The sequence below is a fragment of the Benincasa hispida genome, chromosome 3 (assembly GCF_027475165.1).
Source record: "Benincasa hispida cultivar pf3 chromosome 3, pf3_genome.v1.1, whole genome shotgun sequence".
NCBI classification, from domain to species: domain Eukaryota; kingdom Viridiplantae; phylum Streptophyta; class Magnoliopsida; order Cucurbitales; family Cucurbitaceae; genus Benincasa; species Benincasa hispida.
In genome coordinates, this window is record NC_143480.1 from 5715020 (window position 1) to 5733854 (window position 18835).

Here is an 18835-nt window from a genome sequence, read left to right on the forward strand (position 1 = left end):
ATAGAATATATATTATGAAGTAATCTATGGACATTATAATAAATATATTTGCAGTTAATTAATGAGTTATATACATAGATGAAAAATACATATTTTCTTACTATCAACATTGAAGTTTGAAGTTTGATTTTCTCACACTGTATATGTTGTGGGAAAAAAAATACCAAATATGAAGGTATCTCATCATCTTTATAATATATATGGGCTACATCTCTCATTGTTAATTGATTTGTTTTAGTACGTAATAGGACCTACGGGATTTGAACTACAGATTTCGTGGTCGTTAAGACATAGATGCCAATTGAGCTATGTTTTCTTTGACTATTGCAAATTGATTTTAAGATAGAATTCCATATTTATTTCATAGGACATCATAGCTTTAAAGTCCAAGATTTAATAGTTATTCATTTTATTTTATTATAAGGTCATATACAACCACTTTTTCTTAAGACGATGAATAAGCGTTTTGAATCATTTGAAATATATAATTTTATCTTAGTGAGTGTTTTATCTCAACATCTAAAAAAGGCCGTTCTCTCTTATTTGACAATGGATTTGATCTAATCTCAAAATATACCGTATCAATATAAGATTTTCAACCATCTTTTTAGGTCGAGAATATTCATTTAAAACGGTCAGTTAAACTATGTTCAGATTGACAAATTTGAGATAGAAATAAATCATAAATGCACATAAACATATATATATATATATATATATTTTGGTGCATGCACTACAACAAAAATGAATTTCCATAGCAGAAGAACATAATCAAATTAAGTGAGGAGAGAGAAAGAAAGTGTCATAAAACATAAAACTCTTAACACAATAACCCTAGCTTTCCTCCCCTTAAAACACTCACAAACAGTACATAAAAACTAGAAGAAACCCTAGACATGAAAGACACAACACAAAAACACAACTAAGAAAACCCAACATTACATTAAATAAAAAACACAACAGAAACACATGACACTTGATAAATTTGATGATACTCCCCTTTTGACTTCATGGATGATGATGTTGTTGATGTTGTCCTCCAAAATCAAAGTGAGGAGGAGGAGGAGGAGGAATAAGATAAGGAGGAGGAGGAAGAAAAGGAGAAGGAACATTTCCCAAAATGTTAAAAGGAATTGTTTCTTCCCCTACATTAATAGTAAACCCCATAGAGGAATTGTTGTCATAATGCTTATAAGAACAAGGTCCAATAATTCCTCTTTGTTTCAATTGATCACACACATTTTGATACAACTCTCCAAATGATGCATCAACTTCTTCCAATTCCTCTATTCCCAATTCCTCTGTAGGAGTTTCCCACCAACCTCTCCCATTTCCCCTTACCTTTTTCAGATTCTCAAGTGTTTTTCCTCTCTCTTTCTCTCCATCTAGCTGGCTTAGAATTTGATTGTGTTGTTGGTTCAACTCGTTGATTCTCACTCGTCGGTGAGCCTCCACGAGCGGGTGCGTTGCATTGATATTGTTGTTGTCGGGGTTGTCGTTGTCATTGTTGTTGTTGTCGTCATTGTTGTTGTCATCCTTGTCGTTGTTGTTCCCTTTGTTGTTCTTGTTGTCGTTGTTTAGAAATTTGTTTGCGACGGATTCGATGCATGGATGTGCAAAGGAGAACGGTTTTCCTGCAGGTGAAAACACGACCACTCCAACTTCAGCCCCACATAAGGTAGCTAATTCGCTTGCCTTCTTGTAGATGCCTGACCTCCGTTTGGAAAATGTTATGAGCCGATCGTCTTCGTTTACGATCTTCTTCATTTCGATCTTTTGTCGACCCTTTGTTTGCTTCTTTTTGCCGGCGGTGGCAGCGTTAGGGGCAGCGGAGTCCATGAGAAAGAAGAGTTGTTTTTTTGGAAGAAGATGGATGGATGGAGAATTTTGAGGGATTATTTTGGCTTGAATATTGATATTATCTGTGTTTTTTGGTGTTGGATTTGGATTGACATATATAGCAAGTAGAGGGAAGGAGTTTTTTTGGTGTGAGTGAGTTTGTGTTGTAACAACCTTAGGCATTAAAGCATCTGAGTTGTCCTCTTCTTCCTCACACTCTTCACTCTCATTTCTTAGTGGGTGTTGATACTATTTCACTCTCTTTCTTAACTTGTCATGCACCAATTCAAATTATTTTCAAAATATTTTCAAAATCTATTTTTTTAAGCTTAAATTATAAGCTATTTAATCCTTAAATTTTGAATTTGGTATATTCTCAACTTTAAGAAAATATCTAATTTAGTTTTTAAAATTTAAAATTTAGGTCTAGATTGGTCCTGAAATTTTAAAATATTTCTAGTAAATTTTCTTAACAGTTTTTTTTATTTTATATCAAATAATTATGTAATTTAAATTTTGCGTCTATTAATTCATTGACAACCTAGTTATTTTTTTTGAAAAAGTACAAATCTATTGGACATAATAAAATGGAAGTTTTCGCGTCATATTTGACAAAAAAATTCAATGTTATGTTTAATATTAGGTAATTTTAGAATGTCAAATGTGTCAAAATCTATCCGACACAACTTTAAAAGTTTTAAAAAAAAGAACTATCTAACTTATGAGAGTTTAAGAACCTAACCTATTAGACACTAAATTATAAATTTAAGTACATATTAGATATTTTTAAAGTTTAGAGATATAACTAATTAAACACAATGATGAAGGTTCATTGAATAAACTTTTAAATTGATATTTTATTTAACCAAAAGCAAGTATAACTCAGTTGACATATAAATGTGTTAATGATCAAAACGTCAGTTATTCAAATCTCCCTATTTTCATTGTCCTAAAAATGCTTATATATAAACAGATTAAAGGAAAAAAAAACTTGAACTCAAAACTAGAATATCCAAATCTAAAGAAAAAACTACGAACAAGATTAGATAGAATAAATAACAGGCGAAAATAATCTCATCCAGTCATAAAAAGAACTCTTTCTATAAGTTAATATATAAATAAATAGTTGATAATTCAAGTTCTAAGATTTAATTTAATGAAACTGGAAGGTTAAATCTAAGAAAACAAGAAGATAAAAATTCACTCGTATTAAAGAAAAATCACTATAAATTATAATATTTCGTTAATTTATATATTTTAGGAAATCTTATACATTTGTGAAAATTATAGCTTAAAAGTTTACAAATAAAATTCGAATAGTTTAAGCTTGGTAACCATTTGATTTTGCATCTATAGTTTTTGAAAATTAAGTCTATATACATCCCTTCCACCTCTAAAATTTTTTTATTTTATTATTTACCTTGATTATTGTTTCCAAGCCAAAACTAGAAAAGTTAGATCATTCTAACTATTTAGGTCGTGTTTATTAACCATTCTAATTTTTATTTTTGTTTTTTAAAATTAAGCTAATAGAAATAACTTTCATCCCAAAATTTGAAAATGAAGTTTATAGACACTATTTCTACCCTAAATTTATTCTTTAGTTATCATACTTTTTATCAATGATTTAAAAAACCAAACCAAAATTTGAAAACTAAAAAAAAAATAGCTTTTGAAAAGTACTTTTGCTTTTAAAATTTGATTACAAATTCAACCATCGTACTTAATAAAGATGCAATGATAATGGACTTAATTCTCAAAACCAAAAACAGAAAATGAAAAGGTTACCAAACACAACCTTAGTTTTTGGATTTTGGTTTTTGAAAATTAAATCTATTCTTCCAATGATTTTCATCTTGCTTAAATAAAACAAAAAAGTGAGTTCCTAACTAAACTTCAAAAATAAAAACAAATTTTTAAAAACTACTATTTTTTTTCCCAAAATTGACTTGATTTTTAAAGCATTGATTAAAAGTAGATAACAAAGTAAAAAATTAGAGTTTCAGAATATAATTTTCAGAAAAACCAAAGCCTAAAAATATAATAATTACCAAATAAGACTTAATTATTGTTTTGAAAATAAACTTAATTTTTTAAAAACAAAAAATAAAAAATCAAATGGTTTCTAAATTAGACTAGGTTTGAGGGATAAGATTCATTGTTTAGAATTTTAAGTGATAAAAGCTTTAATGTTTAGAAATATAATTTATTTATTTATTTCATTTTTCAACTTCTAGGAGTTATTTTCCCCTTTATTTCGTAATCCCTCTACCGTTGCTTTTCTTTTTTTTATTTAAAAAAATGTTATTTCGAAAGTCTAAAAGTTGTTTCTCGTGGAAGGAATCTTCCTCCGTGTACATTGCTGTTTCCCATGGGCCAATATTAACCCCCCCCACGGTTTTGAAGTTATGATATAAACAACAAAATTATCTGTCAAAGAACTAAAACAACATACTTAAATAGCTTAAAGAATTAAATACTTTTTTTTCAGAATGTTTTATCCTTCTTTCTACCATGTATTTTCAAATTTTCAGGACAAAAACTCATATTAACCCAAAAACTTCTAAAATGAACATACTTAAAGGAAGATTAGTTTGCTATCAATTTAAATTACTGTCATCCTCTCACTAAAAAATAGAAAAAATGTTACATTCTTCAAGAATCTGTCTATCAATTCCATTCCATCATCGTTTAAAGCTACATGCGACTCGAAAACATTTACTAAATGATTTATTATGCTGAAGTGAAGTGATTGGGAACGTTTAGTCAGCAAGGCTTCAATTTCAATTGTACAAATTATGAAATCTAGAAGAAATCCTTCCAGAGGCTATAATAGAGGGATTATGAAGAATTTCGAGCCACCTTCTGCGTAAATCATCGATGTCGACATTGATGAGCGATAACTGCGAAATAGGATCTGAAGATAGAGAAGAAACATAAGTTTAGAAAATAGCACTTGTGAAATTTCCTTCAAGTGTTCTTATCTCACATAAGAGCAGGCCAAACAATCTCTATAATATTCCTCCACCCCCACCCTTCTCAATGTTGAGAAATTCCTCTTAATGAAAATTGGTTTTGAGATGGAACTTCATGTTATTTAATATGGTATCAAATCCCATAAAACCCAAATAGGTATTTGGTCATATAAACAAAAATTGAGATCCGATCAAGAATGGTGAATCCAAAAGAGGTACCATATTGAAAGGACATGTTGAAGAACTCTCATTATTAATTGGTTTTGAGATAGAACTTCACGCTATCTAACACACAGAAGAGAAAAGAACTAAGACTTTTGACTTGAAACAACTAAAGGGAAAGAATTGTGTTCGAAAACTATTTCTACTGATTTGTTTTTATTAAAAGAAGAACAAAAGTTTTAATGGGAATTTCCCAATTTCTTGATTTCATGTTTACTATAATAAAAGACATAATTGGAAAAAAAATGATAATTAGATTAGGGGTGTTTAAAAAACCCGATGACCCAAAAAAATCGATTAACCCAATCCAACCCGTTCGATTTGGGTTGAGTTATAAACTCTTTTGGGTTGTGTTGGGTTCAAATAAATGAAAATTTTATGGGTTTGGTTGGTTCATGGGTCACCTAAAATAACCCAAACCAACCCGAACTTATTATTAACTTTAAAATGTATATATATATTTTTTTTGGTTTATGTACAATTAGATATACTATATTTATTTTAGTTTTCTTTAATTTTATCAATTTTTTTGAATAATTTATTCTTCAACTCTTAAAAATAGTTTTTTTGGGACTTTGAAAAAAGATTATTCACTATATAAATTGAAATTGAGTTGCTAATCTTAATTCATATATGAAAATAGTTAAATTGAATTTTTACGTATTAACATTTTACTTCCTTTTATAAAAAAAGTTTAAATAAATGACCCGAGTAACCCGAACCAACCCAACCTAAATGTTTCATGGTTGGGTTGGATTGGGTTCATTTTTTAATGAGAGTTATTTGGGTTGAAGAAATTTACAATCCCAACAATTAAGTTGGGTCTAAAAAGTCCTTCAACCCAACTGAACTCACGAACACCCCTAGTTAGGATATACTGTGTCAATGTACTAGTCCTAGTAGTGTCCCTATCAAACTATTTCTCTGTCCAGAATTCAAATAAATTTAGAAATATTTTGAAAAGAAAAAGAATCTAACTGCCTGCCATATATGACATAGCCAAATGTTCAAATATTAGCCCAAACAACAAGAAGCATGTGATGAGGCTGTCATAGAAAAAATCCTAAATGACAGAGGAGATATATAACAAGTGGACGTTAAAGCGTCTAAGGTTGAAGAGCACTTGAGCTCACCTCACAAGATGGTCTCGTTTGATTTTCTCTTCTCCAAAGGTCCAAAACTTTTAGGTGGCCATATCTACACACGAAACAAATGTTGGAAGCTATTTCAAGACTATGAAAGCAATTACAGGTACTAACATAACTACAATCAAAAGCGGATAATCAAATCGATAAAAACTAATGCAAAATATGTAAAAGATTGACAACTAATTACAAAAAACTAAGGTCTCTTTCATATTTTCACTCAAACATAGGGCCGCATATATGAGTAGTGGTATACATAACATGGGGAAGATATTTATGAGTTACAGATGTTTCTTATACATCTACAAAGCAAATCTCATCAAATGAGCTAATCCTTGACCCCTTGAGGACTAGTTTCGACTTACGACTTTTAGTTTGTTTTCATGAATTTCCAAGACAACCGACGGTTCAACAGTATTTTCCAAAGTTATTAACTTCCAAGCAGGATTCCAAATGCATAGTTTCAACTTTTACAAGCCTTCTGACCAAAGTTTCTAAAAGCTGTTTTGAAAGCAGAAAATGGTTTTCCAAGTAGTCTCGTGTTCTCCCGAACAAGCCCAACTCTCCTACATTGTGCCACTTTTCAACCCTCGTACAGTTGTGACCAACTAATTCAGTGGAGGTTTTTCCATTTCAAATAATTAATAGGGTTAAAAAAAAAGAAAAAAAAAAAAAGAGTAAATGTCATTAGTATAGAGTCATTCCTCTAATGAACTACAATTGAATGCATCATCCACGAATTCTTACTACATTCCACACTTTCAACTTCATTATCACCTTATACTCTGAATGCAAACAGAACAAACAGAACACAACCATATAACTTGTGCTTACTCTTAATGAATCAACAACCATTTTCCTTGATGACACTGAATTAGAACATTTATCCTTCTTAAAGACAAGACCAAATGAGGGAAGAAGAAATTCGTCTCACTTACTCTCCAAAATATTTTCCCTTGCAGAAGACCATATGGTACGGCCCCAAAATGTCTCGAATCATTTGAATCATAGATATTATCTCCCTCTATCCAAACATGCCCTTTAGGAACCTACACAAACACTCTACATCAATACAATAATGAAAGTTGAAGGCAACATAGTCAAACTACGGCACAAATCTTAGCACACCAATTAAAAAGGCACGCACAATTTAAGAAACTTTAGCCAAATTCAGGCACGGAAGGACAATTCTAATCAGCTATTCCATACCACAACAGTTTCGCACCAATCACTGTTCTTCGGGTCTACAACATAGGTAACAGAATCACCCTCCATACCCATCAAACGCTTCGCCATTACTTTACGAGGGTTTTCAGGAGACTTCACGAGGACAATGTCTCCGACGCCGACTCTGCCAAAGCGAGTGGAGAGTCGGTCGGCCAAGATGAAATCGCCGGTTAGGTTTAGAGTAGGGAGCATGCTAGGACCATAGGTCTACATACAGAGGAACATGCCGATCAACTCAACTGAACCATCAAAATGTGCGTTATGAGACATTGATTTCATAGAGGCGAAAAGTTTGAACTTACGAGAGCAGCTGTGCAGATGTAAGTGTTGGCAACATGAAGGCCACAGAGAAACTTCGCTACGAAAACTGTTCCAGCCAATGCTTCTTCGGCTATGGGTTTCAATTGCGCCAGTCTTCTCAGTCCCGCCATTTCTCTTCGACCTTGAGTTTTGCAGTTTACAGATGACGAAACGAAACCATTGGTCAAAGCTCGGCGTCGTTGTTGCGCTCTTCTTCGTCTTGTTGGGCGATGATAGGCCCAAATAACCCAAAATGGGCCTCTAAGGCAAAATCGGCCCAGAAAAGTTTCGAAGGCAAATTCTCAATTCCGTTTTTAATTTTGAAGATTCTAACTATAACTTAAGTCTATTAAAAATTCTCAATTCAATTTTATAAAAGTTTAACATTAATGAAATATTGTTTTATTAATATATTTGAACATTTGGACCAGAATAATTTTATTATAGAGAAGCTAGATTTCATATGTCAAGTAATATTTAAGTGATATGTCTCTTTGTTTGAATATGTTAATAAAATAATAATTTAACGATACGTTAGCTTTTGTTAACATGAACATAGCTTAGTATACTTGGAAGAAGGTACTCTTTCTATTATGGTTGAAAGTTCAAATCCCTATACCTTCATATTTGTTTTATTAAAATATAAAAAAAAAAAAAAAAAAAAAAAAAAAACTCAATGCATCTACTTTTTCTTTAACAATGTTAACAATTTTTTTATTATTGAATATAGAGAATTTTATTTATTTAGTTTTGGGTAAAATGGAAAATTTTAAATATTAAAGCATTTATAACACTAAATTATAATATATATATATATCCTCTGAACTCTTTACTTTGTGTAAAAAATACTTACTTTCAAAAGTTTCAAGTATACCCAAAAATTTTTAGAAGGGGTTAAAAAATATCCTTATCGTGAGTTTTGGATGAAATTATCATTACTTCGTTCCAAAAATTCCTCTAAACTTAGAAAAAAAAAATTTTAAAAATGAATGTTTTCAAATATAGGAAAATGAGTTAACTAATTTACCCTTAGTTTTGGATGGAACTATTAGTACTTTGTTTCAAATATATCTTTAAATTTAAGACAAGATTTCAAAGATACCCTAGCATATGAATAAAGTATTAATATCTCATTACAAAAATACCTCTAAACTTTTAAAATTACGTTAGTATCCTTATCTTAAAAAAAAAAAAAAAATTAATGTCCTTACCATTTATCTATACCTTATGACATCCTTCTTTTATTTCCTCTCTCCCTTATTTCTTTTTTGTCCCCTCTTACTCGCCGTCCTCATTCCCATCCTTGAATTAAAGTATATAGAATCCGTTAATAGTTTTGTTCTTTTATGTTAACTGTATGACTTTTAGTTATAAAATAAACCAAAAAAAGAGAGAGAAAAGAAATTACTCCCTTCAGTTAACCGTTAACGTTTATAGACTATAGGAAGTAGAAAGAGAATAATTAAAGGATTTTCTACCCATATAACCTAAAAAAAATAGATCCAATAAGAATGTCGACCTAATGGGCTTCTATTTTAAACAAAAGTTTGGCCCAAATGTCCATAGAAAGTAATAGTTAGTGAGATACTTGGAAAGTGAAAAAAACCAAACAAAACAAAGAGATGTTATATGTACTCGAATTTCCTAAAATATTAAATATACTTCATAATATATCATATATGCTTGTATTTTTTAGCAGTAAATAAAGGTATGTTTCTTAAATGCATGAGCAGTATATAGGTAGGATATATCATCCTATATACCGCATTATATATGATGTTGGGTGAAAATTTAACTTTCAAAACTAGAGGGAACCAACTTTTTGGTTGGAGAATCCTACATTGGAAAATTTGGTATTGGAAACCTCCCTTATGTACTATAATCTTGAGTTTTGAGTTTGGGCCCCAGGGGATACCTATGTTTTGAAGGGAGTGAGGAGATAGACCAATGTGGGTTCAGTGGACGTCGTCCCACACGCGTACCACCATTCGCTCGATTGGGTGAGGCAAGTGATTATTAATTTTTAATAAAAATATATTATTTTTATTTATTTATTTATTATTTGATTATTTTCTTTTAACCGAGAAAAAAAAGGAAACGGTCCTCCCCTTTGCGATTCGTCCGCACGCAAGCGTTTCGTTCGTGCACATTCTGAGGCTCACCGCCTTTTTCGCTCCCTACCGTTTCACACTGAAGCCTATAAAAGGCATGGCCTTTAGCAGTTCGGAATACACATCTCATTTTTCACTTCATTTTATTTTTCCTTTCCTAACTCTTCCATTTTAGTTTTTCAAGCAGTAGATTTAGAAAGGGTATGTGTTCCGATCGGTAACGGTACATTTCCAATCGGGTTTTTTTTTGCTGTTTTATCCTGGGGACGACGTGGCAATTTTCAGACCTACTTACACACTTGGGCAGAGCTGCGAAACATCTTAAAGAAAGTGAGCTCCACGACTCAGCCTATAATAAGTTTCTGTTTTACAGGTTTTGCTCTTTGCCTGACCGTCGTGCCTTGACCGTTTACAGTTTGTCGTTTTGAGGGTCCTATCATTTCCAACAATTTTAAGATGTCGCCACATCATCAATGGCCCTTAGTAGCAACAATGACGTTATGATATCTAACCTCAACCGTTCATTCCGATTCGAAGGAGCAAACTTCAAGCGGTGGAAGCAAAAGATGCTATTCTTTCTCACTGTCAAGAAGGTTGTCGAAACTTGTACCAGAGCTAAGCCAATTGTCCCTTTAGAAGAACCAATTGAAGAATAGATAAAAGAAGTTGCTGATTGAGAGGAGAAGGACTTTCTTTGTAAGAATTTTATTTTAAATTGTTTGACTGATGATCTGTATGACTACTACAATACAATGAAGACAACGAAGGAGGTCTGGGATGCCCTGCAAAAGAAGTACAACACCGAGGAGGTCAGGTCGAAGAAATATGTTGTTAGCCGTTATCTCAAGTTCTAGATGACAGATGACAAATCCGTGGAGGCCCAATCCCATGAACTTCAAAAAATAGCCCACGAAATAATTATTGAAGGTATGTCTCTAGACGAACAATTCTAAGTTGTTGTTATTATTGATAAACCGCCCCCTTTGTGGAAGGACTTTAAGAACACTTTGAGGCATAAAACCAAGGAGTTCTCCTTGGAGAGTCTTATAACCCGGCTAAGGATCTAGGAGGAAGCTCAGAAGTAGGACTAAAGGGAGGAGGTGAACGTAGTACCTGAGAAACCCGCCTCTGCCGTGGTAAAACCTAACAAAAAATCTAAGGAGACAAAGAGAAAAGGTCAGAACCATGGCTCCAGCAACCAGAACCAACAGAAAAAACAGAAGCCCCCTTAAGGAGAACGGTACAGTTCCTCTGCTTTAATTATAATAAACTTGAGCACATGGCTAGGAACTGTAGGAACATGTGTCGTCCTACTGGTGAGGCGAACTTGACAGAAGAACCGTTAGTCGTCATGATCACAGAAGTAAATGTGATCGGTGGTTGTAAAGAGTGGTGGATAGACACTGGCGCTATGCGCCATGTTTGTCACGACCTTAGTCTATTTCAAACTTATACTAAAACTAAAGATAAGAATATTTTGTTGGGAGATCACCACTCCACGAAAGTTGTTGGAACTGGCAAGGTGGAACTGAAGTTTACCTCTGGGAAGACACTCACATTGAAGGATGTTCTGCACACTCCAGAGATAAGAAATAATTTGCGGGCTATCTCCTCAATAAAGTCGGGTTTACTCAAACTATAGGGGCATACCTATATATCCTTATCAAAAATAATATATTTGTAGGGAAAAGGTATGCAACTGAAGGAATATTCAAATTAAATTTAGACCTAAAATGAAATCTTTTGTGTATATATTGTATTCTATGAATATTTGGCATGCTAGACTTTGTCATGTGAATAAGAACTTAATTAGTAACATGATTAGGCTGGAAATGATACCTAAGTTATCCACGAATGATTTTGATAAATGCGAGTATTGTAGTCAGGCTAAAATTACTAAAACTCCGTATAAATCTATACTTAGGAATTCTGAACCTCTATATTTGATTCATTCTTATGTATGTGAATTTGATGGCATCTTGACTAGGAACAGTAAAAGATATTTCATTACCTTTATTGACGACTGCTTTGATTTTACTTTTGTATACTTGCTGAAAAACAAAAGTGATGCTTTTGATACCTTCAAACTTTTTGTTACTGAAATAGAGAATCAGTTTAATAGAAATGTTAAAAGACTTCATAGTGATAGGGGAACCGAGTACGACTAGGACCGTTTTAATGAGTTCTTTAACTCACATGGAATAACATACGAAAAGATTGCACCCTATTCTCCTGAAATGAACGGAAAAGCCGAAAGGAAAAATAAAACTTTAGTTGAGCTAGTAGTTGCTATTTTGCTTAATTCAGGAGTCGTGTCTTATTGATGGGGTGAAATCATCCTTACCATGTGTTATGTCCTAAATAGAATCCCAAAGTCTAAAAACAAAACTTCACCTTACGAAATTCTCAATGATAAGAAACCAAACTTGTCCTACTTTAGAACATGGGGCTGCCTAGCCTTTGTAAGAATTCCAGAACCAAAATGGAGAAAGCTGGCTAGTAGAGCTTACGAGTGTATCTTTATAGGTTATGCCTTAAATAGTAAAGCCTACAGGTTCTATGATCTAGTGAACCAAGTGATCATTGAGTCAAATGATGCCGATTTCTTTGAAGACAAATTTTCTTTTAAATTAAAGAATAGTGGGGCTCTGAATCAAGTGGTCTAACCCTAGTAGGAAATCCTAACCCTAGAGAGGAAACTGACCTAGAATCTAAAAGAAGCAAAAGAGCTAGAACAACCAATGATTTCGGAAATGACTTCTTGACCTACAATGTAGAAGAAGACCCTAAGGATCTGAGAGCTGTCCTGTCCTCAGTAGATACCAATCTATGGCAAGAAGTCATAAATGATGAAATGGACTCACTTGAGTCAAATAGAATTTGACACTTAGTAGATCTACCCCCAGGCTGTAAGGTAATAGGGTGCAAATGGATCTTAAGGAGGAAACTTAGACCTGATGGGACTGTCGACAAATTTAAGCCAGGTTAGTAGCAAATGGCTTTAGACAAAGAGAAAACGTAGATTTCTTTGACACCTTCTCCCTTGTCACTAGAATTACCTCAATCTGTGTCCTGTTCTCTCCCCCTGCCTTTTATAACCTCGTTGTATATCAAATGGATTTAAAGACCGCTTTCCTAAATGGTGAACTTGGAGAAGATATTTACATGGAACAACCTAAGGGTTTTGTTGTCCATGGTCAAGAAAATAAAATGTGTAAATTAGATAAATCTCTCTATGGACTAAAACAAGCTCCTATCTAATTTCCATGGTCATTTTATTCTATCTAAAGGTTTCAAGGTCAATGAAAGTGACAAATACATCTACTATAAGTTTGATAATAATCTTTGCACTATCTTGTATCTATATGTAGATGATTTATTGATCTTTGGGTCGAACTTGCACGTTATAAATGATGTAAAATCAATATTGAGTGCAAGCTTCGACAGGAAAGATTTAGGAGAAGCTAGTGTAATTTTAGCCATAAAAGTATATAGGTCTGAAAAGGGAATTTCTTTGGATCAATCTCACTATATAGAAAAGATTTTAAAGAAATATAATTACTAAACCAGCCTGTACTCCTTATGAACCTAGTGTCAAGTTGTTCAAGAACACTGGTGATAGTATTAATCAATTTGAGTATGCGAGCATCATAGGCAGTCTTAGATATGCTACTGACTGCACTAGGCCTGACATAGCTTATGTTGTAGGATTACTGTGCAGGTTTACAAGCAAACCTAGTAATTAGCATTGAAATGCTATAGAAAGGGTAATTAGATACTTGAAGAAAACCCAAAACCTAGGATTACATTTTCAAAAGTTTCCCGCTGTCCTAGAAGGGTTCAGCGATGCTAATTGGAACTCTCTTTCGGATGATTCAAAGGCTACAAGTGGCTATATCATTAATATAGTTGGCAGAGCTGTCTCTTGGAAGTCCAAGAAACAAACTATTTTAGCCCAATCTACGATGGAGTCAGAAATGATAGCACTAGTGACAGCTACTGAAAAAGCAGGCTAGCTTAGAAGTCTGCTATCAGATATTCCTTTATGGGAAAAGCTAGTACTAGCCATATTGATCCATTGCGATAGTACTGCAGCAATCACAAAATTTTAGAACCGTTACTACAACGAAAAGAGACGTCAAATACGTTGTAAGCACATTACCATTAAAGAGTTTCTCACGACTGGTGCAGTTAGAGTGGATCACATACAAACTGATGAAAATTGAAAGGACTGGCCAGAGAAAAGGTTTTTAGAACCTTAAAAAGGATGGGACTCATGCTTATAGAAAGGTGAATCACTAAGAAGAAAACCCAACGTATAGACTAGAGATCCCAAGAAACAGGTTCAACGGATAATAACTAATCACGAATGATATATAGTGAATCATGCTAAACCAAATATAGAGTTCCATTTCTATGACTTATGTCTGAGCATGATATCCTAGAGCATAAGAAAGGTTGAATTCAGTTCTTAATGAGATCTATACTTGATGACAAGTGGGGTACCTAGCTACAGGAGTACCCTTGATAGACTCACCTGTGTCAATGTGGAAGTGAGGGTCGCTTCCAATGGAGTTTTTAGGCAAACTCTCTAGAGCATTCATTAAATTGGGATACATGTGCTAGGCCTTAAAGCACGGTCTTTCGTACTACAACCTAATGACAATTTGTGTGAGATGCTGTTAGAGATAGAGTTCAAAATCAAGGGTTACTTTAGTATATTCTGAATCATCTACACAATATAAAGGTTAAAGTCGTCAAACACATTTGCTTATGCACAATGTTGTATAGATTGAAACTGCTCGATGAAAATCTTTTCTCTTTTTCTCTTTTTTATTAAATTTTCAAGTGGGGGATTGTTAGGTGAAAATTTAACTTTCAAAATAAGAGGGAACCAGCCTTTTGGTTGGAGAATCCCACATTAGAAAATTTGGTATTGGAAGTCTCCCTTATGTACTCCAATCTTGAGTTTTGAGTTTGGGCTCCAAGGGGTACCCATGTTTTGGAGGGAGTGAGGAGTTAGACCAATGTGAGTTCAGTGGACGTCCCACACGTGCACCGCTGCCGCAGTCCTTTTTTTATTATTTTATTTTTTTCTTTTAACCGAGAAAAAAAAGGAAAAGGTCCTCCCCTTCACGATTCGTCCACTTCGTTTGCGCGCAAGCATTTTGTCCGTGCACATTCTGAGGCTCATCGTCTTTTTCGCTCCTTATCCTTCCATGCTGAAGGCCTATAAAAGGCGTGGCCTTCAGTAGTTCGGAACACAGATCTCATTTTTCCTTTTCTAACTTTTCCATTTTATTTTTTCGAGCAGTGGGTTTAGAAAGGGTGTGCGTTCTGGTCAGTAACGGTGCATTTTCGATCTGGTTTCTTTTGGCTGTTTTATCCTAGAGACGATGTGGCAATTTTCAGACCTTGCACACTTAGGCAGAGCAGCGAAATTTCTTAAAGAGAGCGAGCTCCGCAACTCAGCCTATAACGAATTTCTATTTTACAGGTTTTTCTCTTTGCTTGACCTTCGTGCCTTGACCGTTTACAGTTCATCGTTCTGAGGGTTCTGTCGTTTCCAACAAATGTATATTTAATTTTCCTACCATTCTGATAGAATATATCATCCTATATACCGCATCATATATGAAATGTATATTTAATTTTTCTAGCATGCCAACGTATAAACTAAGTAATGGAATAAACATTACTATGTATTAATAAATATGTCATAAGCTAAACCATGATATATTTCATATTACCATGAATATAATAACTTTGTGTGATAATCAAAGGCATACTCATTGGTTCCATGAATAGAAAAATGGTGGAAAACCGATTTACTGATAATGGCTGAAAAACACTGAATTAACAAAGTCGAACAACAAAACTTGTTAATCTAAATGCTTTATATTCACTAAAGAGTACAAGAAAGACCAAATCATGAAGAAACTGAATGAATACAACTAAATAATGGCGAGGAAAATGAAAAATATGCACTAAAGAATACAGGGAAGACCATCGAACAAAGAAGATGGCCACATACGAAGAAGATAATTTTTTGTCTTAATTTTAGAAAATATATCATATCAGATTTAACACAAAATCAAATATTATTAAATAAAGTAATAGGTTAATTCCCTAAATCTTGGAACCACCAAAGGAATTTAGGACTTAAATATTTTAACAAAGTTATATAGTAGTTGAGTGTGTGTCACTATGTCGTTTGAGTTTTATACACAAAAAAAAAAAAAAAAACATTGAGAATTAAAGACACATTGAGTTTTATACGTAGAAAAAAGGCACATTGAGAATTAGAGATACAATGAGATTTGCATATGATAATTTTAGGGACAACTAATAGGAGAAAAAAGAAGAAAATATGTGTATTTGGTCGGCAAGAGTTTGTCGCCAACTCTTTATCAAATAATTTCGTTCTTGTTGCCAACTTTTGATCAAATAATTCTATTCCTACCTTAAATATAGTAGTGGTAGTACAGGTCAAATTTATAGGGCATATTTTTATAATTAAATGTTTATAGTCTAAGGTAACAAGAGGAGGGGGGAGGATTGTGATTTTTGTTTGTTTGTTTGTTTTTTTTTTTTTTTTTTTTTTTTTTTTTTTTTTTTTGCAAGAATGTAAATTGCATAAAAAGTAAGCGAAAGAGAATTGTGATAATCAATAGAAAAATACCTATCTAGGGTTTAATTTGGAATTTCTCTATTCAGTTTACTTGATTATAGAGTTCTCGTAACTTGATTTCAATTGTTTGTTTATACTTAACAAACTTGATTAAGGGGTGTTCAAATAACCCGACAACCCGAACAACTCGGACTACCCAACCCAAAATGTAAGAGTTGGGTTGGGTTAGTTTTGTTCTTGGGTTAGGTTGGGTTGGGTTAAACATTTTCTGTTTTTTTGGGTTGGATTGGGTCGTGGGTTGACTAAAAACAAATTTTGGTTGACCTAACCCAACTCGAATTTTATATATATGAATAAAATATACATATATAATACATACATACATATATATATATATATATATATATATATATATATATATATATATTTCTTTGTTTAAAGTTTGATTACTTTGTGTTGATTAATGTGTAAATTTTGAATACTTTTTCTTTTACAATTGTTATCATATTTGTCTTTGTCTAAAGTTTGCAATAAATATCATAAATATTTGGTATTTTGCATTTGACTTTTATGAGATTTTAGTTATTAGTTATTTGTTGTATATAAATTTACATATTTTTAATTAAAAAGGAAAAAAAATAAGTTATAACCCGACAACCTAACCCAACCCAAACCCAAATTTTAAGGGTTGGGTTGGAGATTTTACTTGGGTCTTTTGGGGTTGTCAACCCGACCAACCCGAATTCGGGTTGGTCTAAAAAACACCTTTAACCTAACCCATGTACACCCCTAGTCCTATTTAACTAATTAGCCTAAAGTGAATAGATGGAAAGCATTTTTTGTTCAATTGGCCTAATTGCATTAAGATCTAGGTCAAAGTTAAGCTGAACACTTAATAGGAAAAGTCGAGATTAAACGTTCAATCGCTTTTCTTCTAGGTTGATTCGAGCAATGTTCATCATCATATAGACAATAATATACAAGTTGACCTAACCTTTTGCTTCTTGTGGATTTAGGAACTTAAGCGATATAAATCAAAAGCGAAAAATCATTCAATCATGAATGTTTGTCAGACAATTGCAAGATAATATTATCATAATCTATTGAATCAAGATGGAAATCAACAAACAAAATATGAACCAAGTCCCAATTCTCACAAGTTACATATAAAGGGAGAAAATCTTACAAATCTAAGCTAGAACGAATATCTTAGCCCATAAATGGCTTCATGATCAATGGGAACAAGCTTTCAATCAGTAACACTATCTTAAAGGTTAGAAAATAGGAGAAATAGTATAGAGGAAAAGGGTTGACGGCTGATTCATTTAACCCTAAATCAGACTTATAATTTATAGAAAATGTTGTGGCACTACGACACTTTCACTAAACATGCTCTCAAGTGGCAGTGTTGTTGGGGTTGACATCCTAAATCTCGTAGGATCCTATAGTTTGTAAACATTGTATGAACAAACATTTCTATGATTAATAATATTTGATATTTTATTCACTTTGTCTATGAAATATATGATATTTTAGTTGGATTAACCACAAACCAATAAACTAACATCCAAGGTTATCGTTGTAACTTAAACATGTATGTGGAGACATACAGGTGGATCATGATTAAGTGATAACTTAAATGGTCTGTAGTATATGGATAAGGTTGGGTACTTTATCCTGGTGATACTACAAGTATGGCCCACTTTGTAGGTGTTACAAATGTTGTAAAGTGCTACAAATGATCTGATCCTGATCATTCATGTATTAGACATGTGAGCGGAGATATTCTATACAAAGGAGTTTGTATAAGACCAGACCATGAAATGTTTAGTCTCATTATATAATGCCATTCATAATAAAGACTTTCATTTCACTAGGATGACCATAGGTAACATGACCTTAATCCTGAGTGAGTTATGAACTCCTGCCTATGAAGGTTGTCCTTTGATTTGTATGAGTGAGAGTGGCCAGATTGTCAACTCAACATGCTTACCATTTTGGGGATTCGTCTGATTGGGGAGCTGGGAACTCAGCTACACAAGATGAAATACACTCATTTCCCGAAGCAGGGGTAAATAGATAAATTGCTCCCTTAAGTTCTGATTCCGGGTCTTGAACAATGTGGAGCCACACACTCTCTTGACCAGAGAGGGGTTTAGTCATAATGAGAATATGATCTATTATTCATTAGAGGGATCAGGGGTACGGAAGGAGTTAGATGTAACTAAAGGGGCAAAACAATAATTTGACCCAACTGTATTTAAGAGCAATTTGTGAAGGGTCATTGTACCGTTGATTGGTTATATCCAATGGACAAAGAAATATATCTGTAGTGCGAAGAGTGTAGCTGTCGGTCTTCAGTGGAGTGTCCGACAATTAACGGAT

The 18835-nt window shown here is 33.2% G+C and overlaps 2 protein-coding genes across 2 annotated transcripts; both read right to left on the bottom strand.

The window, feature by feature from the left end:
• Window positions 1-802: 802 nt before the first annotated feature.
• LOC120073027 (agamous-like MADS-box protein AGL61) lies at window positions 803-1986 on the bottom strand. The gene has a single exon (XM_039025594.2). The coding sequence runs from the start codon at window positions 1837-1839 to the stop codon at window positions 1009-1011; it is 831 nt and encodes a 276-aa protein (XP_038881522.1). The 5' UTR covers window positions 1840-1986; the 3' UTR covers window positions 803-1008.
• Window positions 1987-4432: 2446 nt separating this feature from the next.
• LOC120074070 (mitochondrial ATP-independent inner membrane protease subunit 1a-like) lies at window positions 4433-7917 on the bottom strand. The gene is made up of 5 exons (XM_039027055.2): window positions 7711-7917; window positions 7391-7615; window positions 7120-7230; window positions 6170-6233; window positions 4433-4756 (listed from the first exon to the last, which is right to left on the bottom strand). Exons 1-4 carry the CDS (start codon window positions 7837-7839, stop codon window positions 6171-6173), a joined length of 528 nt encoding a protein of 175 aa, XP_038882983.1. The 5' UTR covers window positions 7840-7917; the 3' UTR covers window positions 4433-4756; window position 6170.
• Window positions 7918-18835: the final 10918 nt, after the last annotated feature.